Here is an 18103-nt window from a genome sequence, read left to right as displayed (position 1 = left end):
AACAATACAAAAAAACAGACAATAAGCAAAAAAGAAGAAAAGCCAGTTAAAGACAAATTCCATCTGCTCAGCTATATAGCAAATGACATGTTCCCAAACCATAGCATTTATGACTTTCAAAAATCTTTTCAAAGTCAAAACCATCCTAAACATAGTCATCCACTCCTTGGCCCATGATAATACCTAGACAGGGCCAGAAATGAGGCAAAGTAGAGTGTGTGACAGACACCGTGAGAGGCAAAACTTTTTGTTTTGAAAATGGAAATATTTTGTTCTAATTTTTGTTAGATGATAAAGACTTTGGAGTCATGAAGATAGAATTAAGCATACATGTTTATTGCATGAAGTTAATGTTTTGGAATCCTGTATAATATATCAAGGGTCAAAAACTATAGCCCAAGGGCCAAATCCAGCTCACTGCCTATTTTTGTGTGGCCTAACAAACTGAAGGTTTTGGGGGGATGGGGGTAGGGTGAACCTGGTGGTGAAAGAGGGCATGTACTGCATGGAGAACTGGGTGTGGTAAGTAAATAATGAATTTTGAAACACTGAAAAAAATTAAATTAAATTAAATTTTTAAAAATGGTTGGAAAATAAAAGAAGGGCATTTCATCACATATGAAAATAGTATTACGTTCAAATTTTTTTTCCAATTTATTTATTTTCAGAAAAACATTATTCATTATTTTTTCACCACACCCAGTGCTCCATGCAAGCCATGCCGTCTATAATACCCACCAACCTCTAACCTCCCCCCGCCACTTCAAACCCCTCAGATTGTTTTTCATAGTCCATAGTCTCTCATGGTTCACCTGCAAATAAAGTTTGCAAATAAACTTTGTAAATAAAGTTCTGTTGCAACACAGCCACACCCATTCATTCTCAAATGTCTATGGCTACTTCTGTGCTACAACAGCAGAGTTGAGTGATTTCAACAGAGACCATACAGCTTGTAAGACTGAAAATATTTACCATCTGACCTTATACAGAAAAAAATTGCTAACTCCTGTATCATATAAGTCAAGTCACAAATTTGAATCTAAACTTTCTAACAATGATAGGAGGAATACAGTACTTTATATGCAAGAGAGAAAAAGCAATCAGCTACTCAAAACACACACACTTTTTTCAGAAGTTTTTTCCCACGGAATTTTACAGACCTATGGGAGACAACACAACAACCAGTTTCAAAGCTTATTTCTTATATTAACTTTCAACATAAACCAGTGTGGTTTCACTCCAAAGTACAACCCTGTTAAGTATCAACTATTTGTGGGAAATACTGCAGGTCAGTAAGACTTAAGACCCAAGAGAAGGAACAGCACTGTGTCCTTAGAAGGGAACTTGGGGCGCCTAAGGGAGAAATCATGCTTCTGTAATACACAGACAATACTGTACAGTTCCTCCCCTCAGAGCATGGCTGTAATAAGCCTAAACAATTGTAAAGCAAATATAATTTTGCTCACCTAAGTGCCAGTGAAACTCTAGGAGAGCAAGTTAATCATTTCTTTTTTTTTTTCTTTTTAAATTATTATTTATTTATTTATTTTCAGAAAAACAATATTCATTATTTTTTCACCACACCCAGTGCTCCATGCAAGCCGTGCCCTGTATAATACCCACCACCTGGTACCCCAACCTCCCACCCCCCCGCCACTTCAAACCCCTCAGATTGTTTTTCAGAGTCCATAGTCTCTCAAGGTTCACCTCCCCTTCCAATTTACCCAAATTCCCTACTCCTCTCTAACACCCCTCATTTCTGACTTTGAGCAGTGTGAGCGCCTAACATATCCCAAGTATAAAATATATGCCTACGTAACTGAAACAAATGCCTTACTCTGTAGGCTTATCCCTGCCAAAAGAAAAAGTAAATTTCTGAAAGAGGACCAAGGGTCTCCTTTTATGGCTTCCCGATTCCCCTATCAGGTGTGGTTTCCCTGTAGTTTTCTATCTATGCCTTTCATGGGGTCTGTCACACACTCTACTTTGCCTCATTTCTGGCCCTCTCTTGTCTCATGTCTAAAGGGCAAACTTCATGAAGATAGTACTTTCCTCAGCTTGGAGTGCTCCTTAGGTCAGCTCCTCTCAAGTGCATCTGCAAAGGTCACCAGAATGCATCCATGGTCAACAGATGGAGTACAAAGACCACAGGACAGGAATGACACTGGAAGCAGTCAGGGGGAAACTACCAAGACAGCACCTGCCAGCAGCGTCCAGCCCCCTCCTGGACTCTGTAGTCTATGCCCCCTTGGTAAGTCCAGATATGAGGGTGCCTGGCTCAGAGCTCAGGGGTGAGTGGTGGGAAAGAGATAATGGGAGGGGGCTACGCTGAGCAAGAAGCAGAATCTTGATTACCAGAACACACCATGTTGTGTCAGGTTGCCTAAGGAGTCATTGTGGGATGGGGGAGGCAGGGGTTCAGCTGGGAGGAGACCTCCTGGGACTCCCCAGGAGTATGCAGACCTGGGTGGGAGGAGGAGCTCAGTTCTGATTCTCTGGTTAAGGTTCAAGTTTAATGCAAAATAGCCACTGAACTTAATCAAGACTTTTGTCAATTCTGGCAGCTAACATAGTCAGTAAAACGAAATAGTAAGTGCCTTACCACTCTTAAGGGACGGAGAAACAGCAGATTTTTTTTTTTTCCTAAAACTATACTGTTCATCACATCTGCAAAACTCAGAAGAGCAACAATGCTGTCAAAAATGTTCCAGCCCCGGCGAAAGTAGTTGTAGGGGTCAAGCGCAATAATTTTTAGGCACATTTCTGCCATGAAAACGCCAGCGAAAACCTACGGTGACATACGGAAGAATGAGAAAAGGAAACTATCTCTCCTTGAAGATACACTTCTCAGAATGGTCCAAGGGAACTGCAGAGATTACCAAAAAAAAAAAAAAAAAAACCATGCATTTTTATTTACTTTGCTCCTCTCACCCCTCCCCACCACAGCACCCATTACTATATTACCAAGCTAACAGACATCAGGGTGGAGAATAAGATATTATTTCCCAAGGCACAACTGGATTTTGATAGAGGGCAGGGCGATAGAAAGTGTCAATCAATTCCCCCTCTAAGTTCCTTTAAAATGTCAATACAACCTCCCAAATGAGGGGAGGGGCAGGATACATAACAGCTCTGAAAACTGATGATAAATATCCTCTATAAAGCAGAATCACTCAATCTCAACACTGATCAGAAAAAAAAAAAAAATTTAAAAGGGGCCCAGAGCAAAGAACTGAAAAACACTGCTAGGAACAGGAAAACATCATTAAGCAACTCAATATATAGGCTTATCCTTTATGATGAATATCTTGGGATAAATACCTTGGTTATGACTGAAAGGAGGGTTAGTGAGTTGGGATATAATCCTAAATCCTATTATTCACCCACAGAATGCAGGATTCATTATTCCAGAACAAAACACCAAAGCATTAAAAGGAAGGGCAAGAGTTAAGAAAGTGCTAAACTATGTGATTTCCATGGGTACAAATAAGTGTTTTTGTCTTTGTCTTTTGAAAATTTGATAAATACAGGCTTAAAAACATTGCACAATGTTCAATTAGTGGTAGCTAAATTCAAAACTAAATCTATCATCTACATCTTTGTAGAAGATAAAACAAAGCATTTCTTCATAGCAAATAGCACATTCTAACATAGACACAACTAAATAGATATGAGAAAACAATAGTATGAAAATAATAAGGTAATATTAAAAAGGTTGTCAATAATAAGGCTGTCCTCCACAGTGCTGGAAAAGAAAAATAACTCAGAAATGATTTTTAAGTCTCCATAATGAAAAAAAATCTCCTTATTAAAAGTAACAGATGATCTGTTTTTATAAATAATTTGCTGACTTACTATTTATTTTTAAAATTCCTAAAATAAAGTGACACAAGTTAAAAAAGGATAGGCAAAGACAAATCCAAGATAGACAAAGAGAAAAGAAGTCAAGGTGGCAAAGAAAACCCTAAGCTCGTATCTATCTTTTTTTTCCCCCTTTAAGTATCGCTATCTGCTTCTGCTCAGAGCCACAACCAGTGCCTAAAATCATGCAGTGTTATTATAGTTAATTGTGCTGGACTGATCCTTGTCCCTTTTTGAGCTCCTCCTCTCTCTCCTGTCTCCTTCAAGCTTTAGGGGTCTAGCCCTACAGTGTACTCCTCTGATTTAAGCAATACCAAAGCTTAGAGAGTCCATTTCCAAGTCCAGTCTCATAGAACTGCACAGGCCAGTTGAACCCTGATCCACCTGTCAGAGGAGGAAGGGATGTGTTCTTGGGAACTCAAGGCTCCAAAACCTCCCTTCACCACTGCATATTGCTATGGGGGTACAGAAGATGAGGTGGCTACCACCTTTGCATTGTGTGTTAAGTCTTTTTTTTTTTTTTTAAGATTTTACTTATTTAAGAGAGAGAGTGAGAGATAGAATGAGCTGGAGGAGGGGGAGAGAGGGAGGAAGAAGCACAACGTGGGGCTCGATCCCAGGACGCTGGGATCACGACCTGAGCTGAACACAGCCACTTAACCAACTGAACTACCCAGGCTCCCCAACATATTGTGTTAGTTTAGGGAATGGGGCACATGGAATGGAAGCACAGGCCACAAGGCCAGTTCTGCCTGTTTCTCATCAGTTTTCAGGGCCTGAAGCACAGCTGCTACCTGTGAACTCAGACATCAACAATAACTCTGTGCCTCCTTCTGTACCATTTCTGGAGAGAGTGAAGAAAAATGTCACTTAATTATCCAGCTTCTGAGTACAAAATGCAGCTTCATCTCAATACCCAGAATACCTAGTCAGTGGGAAATCTGAAAGGGTGGCTGTGTCACTTTCCACAGCTGGATCAGCAAATGAAGGAATGGATAGACCACTTTTGCAAACTAGGAAGCCCTGCCTAGGGGCAAGATTCTGGGTACTTTGGGTATTCTCTGGAACTTAGCTAATAAATCCATCTACCAGGAAGTGCTGAAACATGGGTGGGTCTGCTGGGTCTGCTGACTCTGCTGAGGCAGGAACCTGCAGGCACAGCTTTCTGTCTCCAAGTGAAATAACACTGTCAATACATTTCTGGGATACATCATCTGGAGAGAGCTGAATACCCTGGCCTTTAGCCCAGAAAACACCAGCCTGTTCAAAGGTACCATGTGTGTTAGGTTTGTTGTGCAGCATGAGATCTAATCTGACCCACACATACCTACAGAGCACTTCTTCTCAAGGGCAGTTTGGGGAAAGAAACTTAAATGCACACTTTCTGTGCAGAGAACCACTCTAGCCATGCACTGTGGTCCTGCTGTATCCCTGCTTCTCCTGAGAGGGACACAGAACTGAGGGTAGCCTCAACCTGATGCACAGAAGCAGCTCTGTGGACCAGCTTCTGATTCAATAGGTACAGTGGGTTCTGATCAGTGTAAAATAATTTAAAAATACATGCCTACATATTGACTAGTAATCCTCTGCAATGCTAAAAATGGTCATCTTTGCTAATAGGACCATAGGAAATAAGTTTCTTCTTGGTATTTCCCTTATCTGTACTTTCCTTTTTTTAAAATTTAAAAAAGCATGTATTGCTTCTTTAAGTTGGAAAATAAAATAAAACTTCAAGAATAAATGGTTAGATGTCTGGTAAGATTAACTCATTAGCTAATTAAGGTAGAACATTCAGTGGATAATTATTTGTTATTTCTGATATTTGGGATTAATTAATCCTCAGGGGGAAAAAGAGAATGCCTTCTCCACAAACAATAAATTGAATAGTTCACGGGGGGTTCTGCTCTCCTATCTTAGTTTTCCTAGTTTAACTGGAACTAGATGCATCCAATGAGAAACATGTTGAAGCAGGCTGAAGTCTAGAGGCTCCCCTACTACCCCATAAGCTCTGTACAACTCCTCCTGGGAAAGTATGCCTCCCACAGCTGCCAGGCCCTGATCTGCCTTTCTAGGGGGAATAACACCTAGTATTGGCAGTCACATTATTTTGTGACAAACGGTGTCATCCATATCACCGGGGACCAGGGGACACATTACCAAGGTCTCTGGATATGGTTAACATTTTCTTGATTATCCCAAATGGCTGAACTTTTAACATGTCTGCTGGCTTCTGGGTTCCCACAGGATGACTAAAGAGATGCTAAGGCATACCAGAGGGTCAACACAGGCCCCATGGTAAATTACTGAACTGGGTTAAAAACAAAATCCTAATTGTCGTCTTTTCCCTTTACTCTACTTAAGGGGACCAAAGACCTAGGCTAGGTTCGGCCACTCACGACAGGTTTAGACTTTGAAAGAATTATAATTCACAGTTTGAAATATTTTTATCTTTTAAAAAGCCTAAAGTTACCAAATTCCCTATATGCAACATAGAAGAAAAACTCTTGTCCATTTTGTAATGATCCATGGCCAAGAAGATAGTGTTGATGATGATACAGATGGTGATGGCCAGCTCAGTAAAAGGATCAGTCATCACGGTTCTCAAGGCCTTCTTAATGCACAGCCACTGGGGGCTACAGTTCCACACAAGGTATCTGGATGCCAGGTTTTCCCCACATGGGAGGCAAGGCTCCTGTGATTTTTCTTGTTCTGGAGAAGAATGAAAGAGCAATTGAGTAGTTAGCTCTGAATCCATCTGTCTGCTGTTGGCCTGAGTGCATTTCTTTTCCCCACACCCTTAGGGTCTCCTATGAACCTGATCAACCAAGAAGAATGCTGATGGGTGTAGCTGGAAAGGTTTCCCAAACACAACTTCCATGTGGTATAGCCATGTACATCTAGTCTTCATACTTGTATTGAGCATCTGGGAGCTGTGCTGCACTGCTAGAGATAGAGATATGGAAGCCAACACTGGATGTGAACCCATGATAGAGAGAAATAGAAAATCAAGTTACGTTCATTCAAGGCAAACCATGGTGAGAGCTGTAACAGAGGTGCACAGAGCTACCAGGGCTCAAGGGAAGGGGAAGTATTAAAGAAAAAGTACTCTCCAACTAGTTAAGTTCAGCCATCAGGCCACTGGACCCCTGATTTCCCTGGTACCATTTCAGGGACCCATGCAAGCCAAATGAGGTGATACGACAGGCTCAAAAGTGCTAAGGATCAATCGGACCCATCCTTGTAAGGACTTGAGTCCTGCCTTTGATCACCAAACTCTTAGTGGGATCCTGGTTACCTGCCGTGATTGAGGTCCATCAGATGGTTCCAGCCTATCTACATGGTCTTCCATTGTCCATGCCAGATTCCTAACTCTAACTTCAAATATAACCGTCTCCCACTGGAAACTTCTGTGTCTTCTCTTCTTTGGTCACTATCATTGTCATTGCAACCTCCTGTGACTCCCTGGCCTGATTGGGAGGTCCTGTCTGTACTCTTGGTCCCAAGTCCCATCCCAAGCCTAGCCAGTTCCCACCACTACCCAAGGGCCAACTCAGGGTGGGCCCACTTCTTCTGAGTCACTTAGCTTGCATGCTCAAATTAGACAGAAGAAGTGACTCATCAGGAAGTTCACTGGGCTTCAGAGAGCTTCTGGGGGAGGAGAGGAGAATGGAGGGACATCACAGAAGTTCAGCTCTCCCTGTGGCTGAGAGACAGAGCTTACCCTGCATGGTGATGGTAAGGATGCTGACAGCGCTCAGGGCCCTCTGTCTTTGGAAGGGGTCCCCGTGCTCATCGAAGTAATCCACTGACAGATTCTGGGATAGTCGTTTGGTTTGCTCTAGGATGTGTGGCTGTAAGAGAAGGCAGGCATGGTGGACCTTCAAAGCAAAGGGACTGCCTCTCCTCAAAACTTCACAAGCTACTTTGTTTCAATGCCACATGCCTCAAAGACACTTCATATCTCATAGAGGTCCACTCACTTCCACTTCATGGCACGCTAAAGGTTCAGTTTTTGTATTTCATATTTAGTAGATAAGTGCAATATAGTTTGAACATTCATATTTCTTATGCATGCACATTTCTAGGGTCGCGGTGACAGAAAATTTTCTTTCTCTGTGATTTATTCATTGTCAACAAGGAGCAAACAAAATTTTACAAAAACTAATGAATAACAGTTGAGAGCACAAAATCAATAAAAAGCTGAATTTAGAAACAACGTTTTTGAGTGGCAGAAGTGGGGGATACATTCAGAAGAGTGGATTGGGGTCAGATAGTGAAGTGCCTTGAATGGCTGCCTAAGTTGATTTTGAAACAGTCAGTAACTAAAAAGAACAGCCAAAATAAATACAACAAAATCTATATACTAAACGTCAAGCACTCTTTCAGGCTGTGACCAGGAGCTTGATTCTCACCTTACCTCCAATTCTGAAGTCTATGGAGGTGAAAAGACACACATCTTCAGAAACCTAGAAACTATCCATAATGATTTATTTCCCCAAAGTTCTGACCAACCAGGGCCCCAGAGCAAACTATCCCTTGCGATAAGCTATTTTAAAAGGCAACATATAGTCTTTCTATAGCTATTTCTCTTTTGGTTTAAGACTTCTTATTAGCTGTCTGGTCTTGGTCTATTGTTTTGTGAAATGAGGAAAACCCATCAAAACACTAAAAAAAATTTGCAGTCTCTTCAATATGCTATGTCCTGACATTAAAGAAGTCTCTAAACTGAGAGATCAGTCCCTGTCACTCCATGAGAGAGCTGCTCACAGCAATGAATGAGTTCTGATCACCTACTTCAGCAAAGACTCCCAGACCCGCTTTCCTGACCCACCCTCAGGTGTGCACAGGCCCCTTCTGACCACTTCACCTCTTCCTTCCACCTCAGGAAAGTGGCTCTAGCCATTATTCCATGGTCTCTATCGTCAACATTTTCCTCCCCTCTGAAGCCTCTCTCCACAATTAAAACATGTTTGAACGTCCCCTACTTCACTGATTTAAAAAGGGGGTGGGGAGCAAAATAAGTCAATCCGAGAAAGAAAATTATCGTGTGATCTCCCTGATATCAGGAATTTGAGAGGCAACGTGTGGGGTTTCGGGGGTAGGAAAGGAACAAATGAAACAAGATTGGATCGGGAAGGAGACAAACCGTAAGAGACTCTTAACCTCACAAAACAAACTGAGGGTTGTGGGGGAGAGGGATGTAAGGAGAGGATGGTTGGGTTATGGACATTGGGTAAGGTATGTGCTATGGTGAGTGCTGTGAAGTGTAAACCTGGCGATTCACACACCTGGGGCTAATAATATATTATATGTTAATTTAAAAATTTTTTAAAAATAAAATTTTTAAAAAGAGGGGGTGCTTTTTTCCTACCCCACATCCCCCCATAGCTTCATTTCTGCATATCCTATGGCCTACTCAACATCCCTGCTAGGATGCCCCACAGGCATTTCAAACTTGCCATGCCCAAAACTGAACTTGCCTTCTTCTGCACTCCCAGGACATGTTCCTTTCCTGTCTCAGTAAACTACCCTCTATCAAGTTGCTACCCAAGCCATTAACCGGACACCTCCCGCCTCCCCGTACATCTATTTAACTGCTGAATCTTATTTTCTGGAGATCACTGCACCCTGTCATTCTCTCTTCATCCTCCTGCCCTAACCACAGTTTAAGCCCTTGTCGCCACTTGGATTACTGCCACAGCTTCTTAACTGGTTGCATCCAATTCTGTTGTAGTCCCATCCCATCTCTTCAATGCATCTGGGATTTTAAAACTATCAATCTGGTTATCACTCTTTTGCTTAAAACCTTTCAGTACTGCTTAGTCCTTGCTCTTCAGGTAAAGGGTGAACCCCTGAGCTGGCTTCATGCCCTTTTGTGATGATCCCATCTTACTACTACAGTTTCTCACTACCCACCCTCTAGCTTCATCACATACACACATGTGCATGTGCACATACACTCCCAAGTGTCCCAGTGGATCATGTTCTCCAGCTCTCCTTTGCCTCCAGGCCTTTGTATGTGCTGTTCCCTCTACCTTTGGTGCTCCATTCACTTTTTACCCAAGGATAAAACATTAATTCACCCTCTCAGCACAGACACTGCTTCCAATCCATGCGTCTCCCACTTCCACCAATTCTGGGTTGGTTGTTGGAAGCAGATGCTGCTGTTGGCTGAATCTTTGTCCCCTGGGTCCTACCTGAGGCTTTCTCTGGCAACCTGACCACCCTTTGACCTAATGCATGCCAAGTCAGAAATCCGCAAAAATGATTATCTCCAGAACCCAGCAGTCTGGAAATAATGATGGACCATTGTTGGCATATAAATGCTCTAGTGTCCTCACTCCATGGAGATTAAACATCAACTACTTTCAGTGGTAACTGGCTTGATAATGAACCTTAACTGGCCACCTTTCTCTTCCATGTATCCTTTCTTCCCTCTCCTCTTGGTGCTTCCTGAGATCACTTCCCAAATAATCTACTCGCACTCTAGCAACTCAGAACTTCCTTTGGAGGGAACCCCCACTACAACACTGCTCCTTCTCTGTTCTACCATAGCAATCATTATGTCAGTCATCACACTGAACAGTAACTGCCTCCTTGTTAGTGTGTCTTCTGTTGTCTGTTTCATACATCTCATGTATCCCCAGTACTTACCCCAATGCCAAGCAGAGAGTAAACACTGTCAAAACTTCGAATGATGCTTGTAAATAAATGGGTAGTTGAATAGACACATGGACGTGGAAAAGTATGCACAAATGGATGAGAGGATAAATGAGTAAATGAATGAAGGAATACTTTCAATTAGACTGACAACTTGACCTGTTCCCCTAGCAGTGCTATAGTATCATTAATTCCTGGGCTAAGACTTGCCTTTTTTGTGGAATCTTCCTCAGAATCTGATCCTGGAGGCTGGTCTTTCCCAGAGTCTCTCAAAAAAAAGGACTTTCTTTTACTTTTACCAAAAAGCTTTCTCTTCTTTGGGGAAAAAGATGACGCTTCAAGGGAATTAAGTGAACTTCTGTCAATTCCCATGGCAACCAGAGCCTTAGAAAATGAACAAAAGCAATTAATAAATAGATCACACTTCCCCAAAGAATTCTGCAAATGACCCGGCTATTGTGAGTGTTCTCTCCTCTCTTCTGGAAGCATCATACCATTTAGATTGCTCATCACCTACGTGGAATATGCTAGCTTTGTTATTTTTTTATCAGGGGCACATACCCTGTTTGTTTACCTACAGAAAATGCAATCTCAGAGGCGAGGTTAACTCTTCCATAGCTCTATCACTAATCCTTAGCACAGAGTCTAGGATGTGCTAGGCACTCAATAAATGCTTGTGCCTGACAAAGCAGGTATTAAACTTGATGGACTCCCCACTGACAAATCTCTGTGCAGGATGAGAAAGAGTATAAAACATGTTCCTGAAATCTTAGAATTGGGAAAATGATACCAAGGAAACAATGAAAATGGGCTATAAATATGACAGGAATTTCAAGAAAAGAGAGGTGATTACAGCTGCTGTCTTTAGAGCACTATTACTGCTTTCCCAAGCCCTCCAGGCAAAGACTTGGAACACAAACATCTCCAGATTCCCATTAGTAATCCTGTAGCAGAGCCTTAGTTTACACATATGCACATTTTATCTTCTACCAGCAGTCTGGGGTCTGTCCTAGAAGGCCCAGGTTTCAGAAAACCTAGGGTTCCCGATTCTTAAGAGCTCTGTGCCTGGACATTGTAATGATAGACAGCAGCACAGCCTGTCTTCACAGGTCTTAAATTCTCAGAAAAGCACCAGTAGAGAAAGCTCTGAGACTAGGTCTCACAGCCTCTGCAGTCCACCCCCCCGCAAGCAGACCTCACTGTCTGACACTGCGTGCCCCTACCTCCTTCTCCTCCTTCAACAGTCGCTGGGCTTCCTGGAACATCTTCTCCTTGGCCTCTGTCTCAGCAGCTACATTTCTGTTCTGTTCCTCATAAGCCATAGTGACAACAGCCAGAGTTAAGTTAATCAGGTAGAAAGAGCCCAGAAAGATGACCACCACAAAGAAGAAGACTGAGTAGAGCCCTGAGGTACGCAAGGTCTGCAAAAGACAGAGCACGCACTTGCTTCTCCAGCCTTTCTCTATAGAGGGGTGACTGTCACCTCAAGGGGACATGATACAGTAGCAAAAGATCCTCTCCCAGCAGTGCTCGGGTCAGCTGTCCACAGTGTCGTCTATAGCCTCCCATAACCCAGGGACTCCTGACGTCCATCAATGAGCAGATGCCATCCCTACAATCCCATGTAAGGTGTGGTACTTTGTTAGGACTTTCTCAAGGGTAGCTGCATTTTAGAATTTAAAAGGCAAGAGAAGAAGGAATGCTTCATGAAAACTGATCATGGAGGACAAGGGGAGTTAGAGAGGAGAAGGGAGTTGGGGGAAATTGGAAGGGGAAGTGAACCATGAGAGACTGTGGACTCTGAAAAACAATCTGAGCAGTTTGAAGCGGTGGGAGGTGGGAGGTTGGGGAAACCAGGTGGTGGGTATTGGAGAGGGCACGGATTGCATGGAGCATTGGGTGTGGTGCAAAAACAATGAATACTGCTATGCTGAAAATAAATTTTTTAAAAAATTAATTATTATTTAAAAAAAAAACTGAAGGAAGCACTGGTAGTAGAACTATGGGTAGAAGGGAATCCTGAGAGGGCTAACATTTCTAGGAGGAGGAGATGGTTTTTGATGTTCCTTTTCCTTTTTTTTTAAATTTTTTAAAAAGATTTTATTTATTTGACAGACAGAGATCACAAGCAGGCCGAGAGGTGGGTGAAGCAGGCTCCCCGCTGAGCAGAGAGGCCGGTTTGGGGCTCGATCCCAGGACTTTGGGATCACAACCCAAGCTGAAGGCAGAGGCTTTAACCCACTGAGCCACCCAGGCACCCGGTTTTTGATGTTTCTAACAGAATATCTAAGGTAGAATTTAACAGTACAACTATTGAGGATGAGGAACAGATGACAGAGAAGGAGGGTAGATGATAAGTTATGAATAAATGACAAAAAGATAGATAAGCTATGGAGGAGGGGAGGAGGAAGGGAGGAGGGAAGGGGAGGAGAACAAGAGAGAGAGAATAATTAAATAACCTGTTGATAAAGCTTCTCCCAGGAATCTTGGGTCATAAGCCGAAACATGCCAAGGAAAGACCAGCCAAAGTTGTCAAAATTGGTGTAATTATAGTCAGGATTCCTTTTGGTGTGTGTGCATTTAAAATTTTCAGAACAGGCACTGGATGGAAACAAGGGAACAGAGGAAGAATTACATTCCCTGCAGGCTGGCTTCCCTCCTACCCCCACTCATCCTAGCCAAGGCACAGGCTTTTCTGAGGGCCGCGAGGTCATATGGAAAAGCCCTGGGTGCTGAGTATCTGTAGAGGGACCATGCCCTGCCTGACAAGCCTTCACTCACTTTCCAGATGGATCAATTAGTAAGCTCATATTCTTAGTTTTTCATTAAAAATTAAGTGCAGTGGTACAGTGAATAATTAGTGGTAATGCAGGCAAGAGAAGCACATATGTAGCAGTATACATCTTTTATAATACATACATGGGATTGTGCTTTGACTACTCTCTTGTGCCTTGCTTTTTTCATGGAACATTATAGCTTGGAGGTCCTTCCACATGAGCATACAGGAAATATTTCTTTTCATATCTTACAGTTCTATGATTTATTTAATTGCTCAGCTAATGATGAAGATGTAAGGTTTCAGTTGTTAACAGTCTTTTGTTCTCATAAACATTTGGGTCTTACTTTACAAACAGTATATCGCTTGCCCATAAGTCTTCACCCACACACCAAAGCACACATCATTAAACGCATTTCTCAGATAATACTAAGGGTAGGTACTTTCCTCATTTTTGATAAATATACTATTTTGATCAAAGTAATATATGCATGTGGTTTAAAAATCATGTGGCACCAACAGGCTTGTAATGAAAACTATTCCATCATTCTTTAACCATCGTTTACTTACTGCAAAGTCAACAACTTGTAACTCTTTTATGTCCATATCTTTAAAGATAACATTTATTCTGATATACACCAACTTTAGTCCTTGGTGATTAAGTTCCTGCTAAGATGAGGGTTAGCTCCTCAACATCCCATCCCACTTCATCACTACTTATATTCCTCCTCCCAAGGAAATACTGTGGCCTGAGTCTATGCTTTCTGGGATTGGATACTTTTTTTTCTTTGTTTTTGTGTGTTGCTTTTTCCAAGTTTTACTATCTCATTTTTCTGGAACAAATCTCAAATGGCTTCTTAAGAAGATGGAATGATCTTTGCATATATGAATATATCTTTATTCTACCTTCAGAGCTGATTGACTGATTGGCCAGAAGTAGAAATCTGGCTTGAAAATATTTTTTCCTTAGAAATATGAAGGAACTGTGCAGTTATTATCCCGTGATGCTATTGAGAATTCTGATGCCATTTTGATTTTTGTTCCTTTGTGGGTGACCTTTTTCTCTTTGGTTTTAGAATCCTTTCCCTGAAAGGCCACAATAAGGTACTTGGCAGGGACTTTCTTCACTCATTATGTTGGGCACTTTATGGGATGGTGAGGGACTTGCATCCTCAAGCTCAGGAAAATTCTCCGTATTATGGCATTGCTAATTTTCTCCCTTTTGTTTTTTTCTGTGCCCTATTTCAGGAATTTCTATTTAATCAAAAGTTAGAACTTCTGGTTTGATATTTATTCTCATAATTTTCTGTCTCTTTTGTTGCTACTTTCTGGACTATTTCCTCTATTGATCTTTTTTTTTTTTTTTAATTTTTTCCCAATTTATTTATTTTCAGAAAAACAGTATTCATTATTTTTTCACCACACCCAGTGCTCCATGCAAGCTGTGCCCTCTATAATACCCACCACCTGGTACCCCAACCTCCCACCCCCCCGCCACTTCAAACCCCTCAGACTGTTTTTCAGAGTCCATAGTCTCTCATGGTTCACCTCCCCTTCCAATTTACCCAAATTCCCTATGATCTTTTAATTCTAGCACTGATTTTTTGTAATCATGTTACCAAAAAAAAAAAAAATCAGTCTTGCTTAGTGACTTAGTGAAAAGGAACAGTTGTTCCTTTTTCATAATGAGCTATTTTAATTTTTATGTATACAATATGTCTCTTAGGTTTACTGAAGACCCTATTTAAAGTTTTAAAAGTCCTTTTGAGTTCTCTCTCCGACCTGTTATTTTGTTCACAGCTTTTAGAGCCTGAATTTTCGGATCCTTCTGAAATTCTTGCATCGCAATCTTAATCTCCAGTGCGATGTTGTTGGGAGGTGGGGTGGGTGGTGATTAGGGTGGGAGGGTGGAGCCCTCATGATAGGAGTCACACCCTCATAAAAGAGACCCCACAGAGCTCACTTTCTGCCATTTGAGGACACAACAGAGAAGACTACTACCTACAGCCCAGAAGAGGACCCTCATTAGAACCCAACCAAACTGGTGCCCTGATCGTGGACATCCAACCTCAGGAACTGTGAAGAAAGAAATTTCTGTTGTTTATAAGTCACTCTGTCTACAGTATTTTTGTATTAGCTGCCTGAACTATGACCACATTCATTTTCCCTATTTCTTTATCTCAGCCCCCTTTATGCCAAAGACCTCCTTCAGCTGAGCCTGGGCTATTCAGTAGCATTTAATCAGAGGTCCTGACAAGTTGATTGGGAATTTGCTTAGCAGGCAGCGTAGCCCTCAGTGAGTGGTAGGCTTTGCATTAGGGTGATTCAGAAGTAAGACATCCATTGTGTCCTCTTTCCCATCAGACCTCAGGGAAACCCTTGAAATCCCAGCACCCTTATCTTCAAGGAACCTATTGGGGCTGAACCTAACATACTTAATTTATCTTACTTCCTGGTCACCATTCAAAGTATTAGCTTATTTTGCCCAATATCCCCTTGTCTGGATATCCTTCCTATCAACATACACATGTGATTAAAGCTCTCCTCCAGCATTTCCATCTTGGCAAAGACATCACCAGTAACTCACCCCAGAAGCAACAGAAACATCTCTAACAGTTTTCTCCCCTCAAAACACCCCACCACCCTCCCATACATGCACTTGTGCACAGTGTACATCTAACCCCCTTCTTCAATTCACAATCTTGTTCTTTCTGTCTCCTAAATGTGTTTGGAATTCATCCATCCATTTCTCATCATCTCCACTGCACTGTTTCGTGATTTTCATCTGTATCAACCTAGTCTTCTAAGTGGCTGTCTCATCCACTCTATGCATCCATTCTCCAATGTAGCAGCCATAGTGACTTTTACAAACAACTAATCTGCTCAGGTCTTGCTTCCTTTGTGATCAATGTCAAAATATTTGGCACTGATGGGCTACCAGGTCTTGCAGAGTTAGTTCTTGTAAACTTCCTCTCTGCCTAACAAGCTGCTGGGCTTCTTACTGCCTCTGATCTCATGGCCTCATGCCCAGAGTCTTCCCCCTTTCTATTCTAGGGACTGAAATTGTTCATTCTATCTCCTCACCTACCAGAACCCCCTACTTATGCTTTAGATCCACACTGTGGTCACCAGTCACCACACTGTGTCTCTTAGGGAAGGAGGCAGAGAGTAAAGGCTGAAAACCAGGCCTGGGCCCTAGACAGACAGAGAGCTGCCTATGAAGGTGACCTATGACCTTAGACCTGTCATCTCCTTGAAAACTACCATGTTATGACCAATGGGGAAGGTCAATTTCTAGGAGTTCATCTTCTGTACAACTTCTGAGCTTTGGGACTACACATAGATTAGAGAGCTATGATTGTTACACAAGCTTAGAGAGATGAGGACACAATAAGGACCAGCTGGAAGCCAAGGCTGCCATGTCTATGTGTCCAAGTGGCCCACCCCACCTTGGATTTTGCCTATAGTAACCATACCTGCCCTGTATGGAGTCAAGGAAGCACTGTATATAACAGCTGTTGGTCTCCTCATTAAATGAAGGCACCGTGGAGGCAGTGTGTCTGTCGAGGATCATTTTAGAGAATTCAGTAGTTCTTGTATTACACTAAACCCTATGATGTCTTGTGAGTTTGACCAAATATGAACCTATGACCATCCCAGGTAGCATTAGAAGACACTTCCCTCATTTTACAGACAGGGTTATACCCTCTGTTCAATTTCTCTCAGTACCTATATGTCTCTCTTAAAACATTCATCCCACTTTCAAGGAGTAAAACACACTTTCTCTCCTTCCTGTGAGATGCCAGATTCAAGAGAGAAGTGATCTCTAGTTCATATTTGCATTCTTTGGGCCTAGCACAGGGTTTGACATGCTCTCAGCCTTTGATACACATTTGTTATTGAGGAACAGATTTTTAGCCTATTTTATCAGAGTGACTTGCATATTATCTCAATTTGAAATGCACTCATTAAATCATTCTGAATTGAATTTCTCGCCACAGAGAGCACGGATACTCTGGAAGAAAAAAGGGTGTCCCTAAAGGGCCAGAGAGCTATGAACCACTGGGGTGAACGTGTATGAACACACATATACAACTGTATATGGAATTAGAGGCAGTGGTGATCAACAAATGATTACATTTTCAGTAGGTTTCTTCAGTTATAAATTCAACATGACTTGGGGAGAGAGCTGCTCTAAACACTTGGAAATAATTATTAAAATATTAATTATAATTTATTATTATTTTTATTATTAATTTCTAAATTAATTGATTGATTTTATTATTAACACTTATAATAATTAATTACTAATAACTTAATAATGCATGTCTAAACTTGCCTAAATACTGTTTGCCTAATCAGTACTGTTTGCCTACTGCCATCACTGCTCCAAAAGTCATTAGATGAAGACTGTCTGCCACATTACCCCAAAAAAGGTCCACCAGTGCTGTACTTGGGAGAAAAATGGAGATATAAACTTCTTACCTGTTACCCATCCAGGTGCCACACATTCGGAATTCAGAGGAAGTTTTCTTTTCAAAACAATTTTCTGAGAAGGAAAGAATCATAAATTCAGATTAAAAAAAAAAAACCTGAAGGGAAAGAGAATAGCAAATATGCCAGATTTGGTTGAAACAAATGGTTTGGAATCCTCAGAAATGATCAAAGTGGATGGCCAGAGAGGAACCAGAGCTTAAGCCCTGAGGAAGGAGCAAGAGAAAAGGAGGGTAAGGAGGAAGGTAGAAGGAGGAGGAGGAGAAAGCAGTGACACCACCATGCCCCTGAGGCCTCTCAGTGCATAAAACT

General features: G+C 41.7%; 1 protein-coding gene across 1 annotated transcript in view; it reads right to left on the bottom strand.

Moving 5' to 3' along the window:
* The window catches only part of SCN11A (sodium voltage-gated channel alpha subunit 11), a 95693-nt gene that overhangs the window by 50045 nt on the left and 27545 nt on the right, over nucleotides 1-18103 (bottom strand). The window contains exons 8-14 of the mRNA XM_044252660.1: nucleotides 17783-17846; nucleotides 12981-13122; nucleotides 11745-11942; nucleotides 10732-10905; nucleotides 7583-7712; nucleotides 6332-6570; nucleotides 2603-2788 (exon numbers count right to left, since the gene is read on the bottom strand). Coding sequence (XP_044108595.1) covers nucleotides 2603-2788; nucleotides 6332-6570; nucleotides 7583-7712; nucleotides 10732-10905; nucleotides 11745-11942; nucleotides 12981-13122; nucleotides 17783-17846 — 1133 coding nt within the window. The remainder of the gene's footprint in view (nucleotides 1-2602; nucleotides 2789-6331; nucleotides 6571-7582; nucleotides 7713-10731; nucleotides 10906-11744; nucleotides 11943-12980; nucleotides 13123-17782; nucleotides 17847-18103) is intronic.

The sequence above is a fragment of the Neovison vison genome, chromosome 6, assembly GCF_020171115.1.
Source record: "Neovison vison isolate M4711 chromosome 6, ASM_NN_V1, whole genome shotgun sequence".
Taxonomy (NCBI): Eukaryota; Metazoa; Chordata; class Mammalia; order Carnivora; family Mustelidae; genus Neogale; species Neogale vison.
The sequence above is the reverse complement of the archived record's forward strand: the minus strand, read 5'-3'. Positions and strand labels throughout refer to the sequence as shown.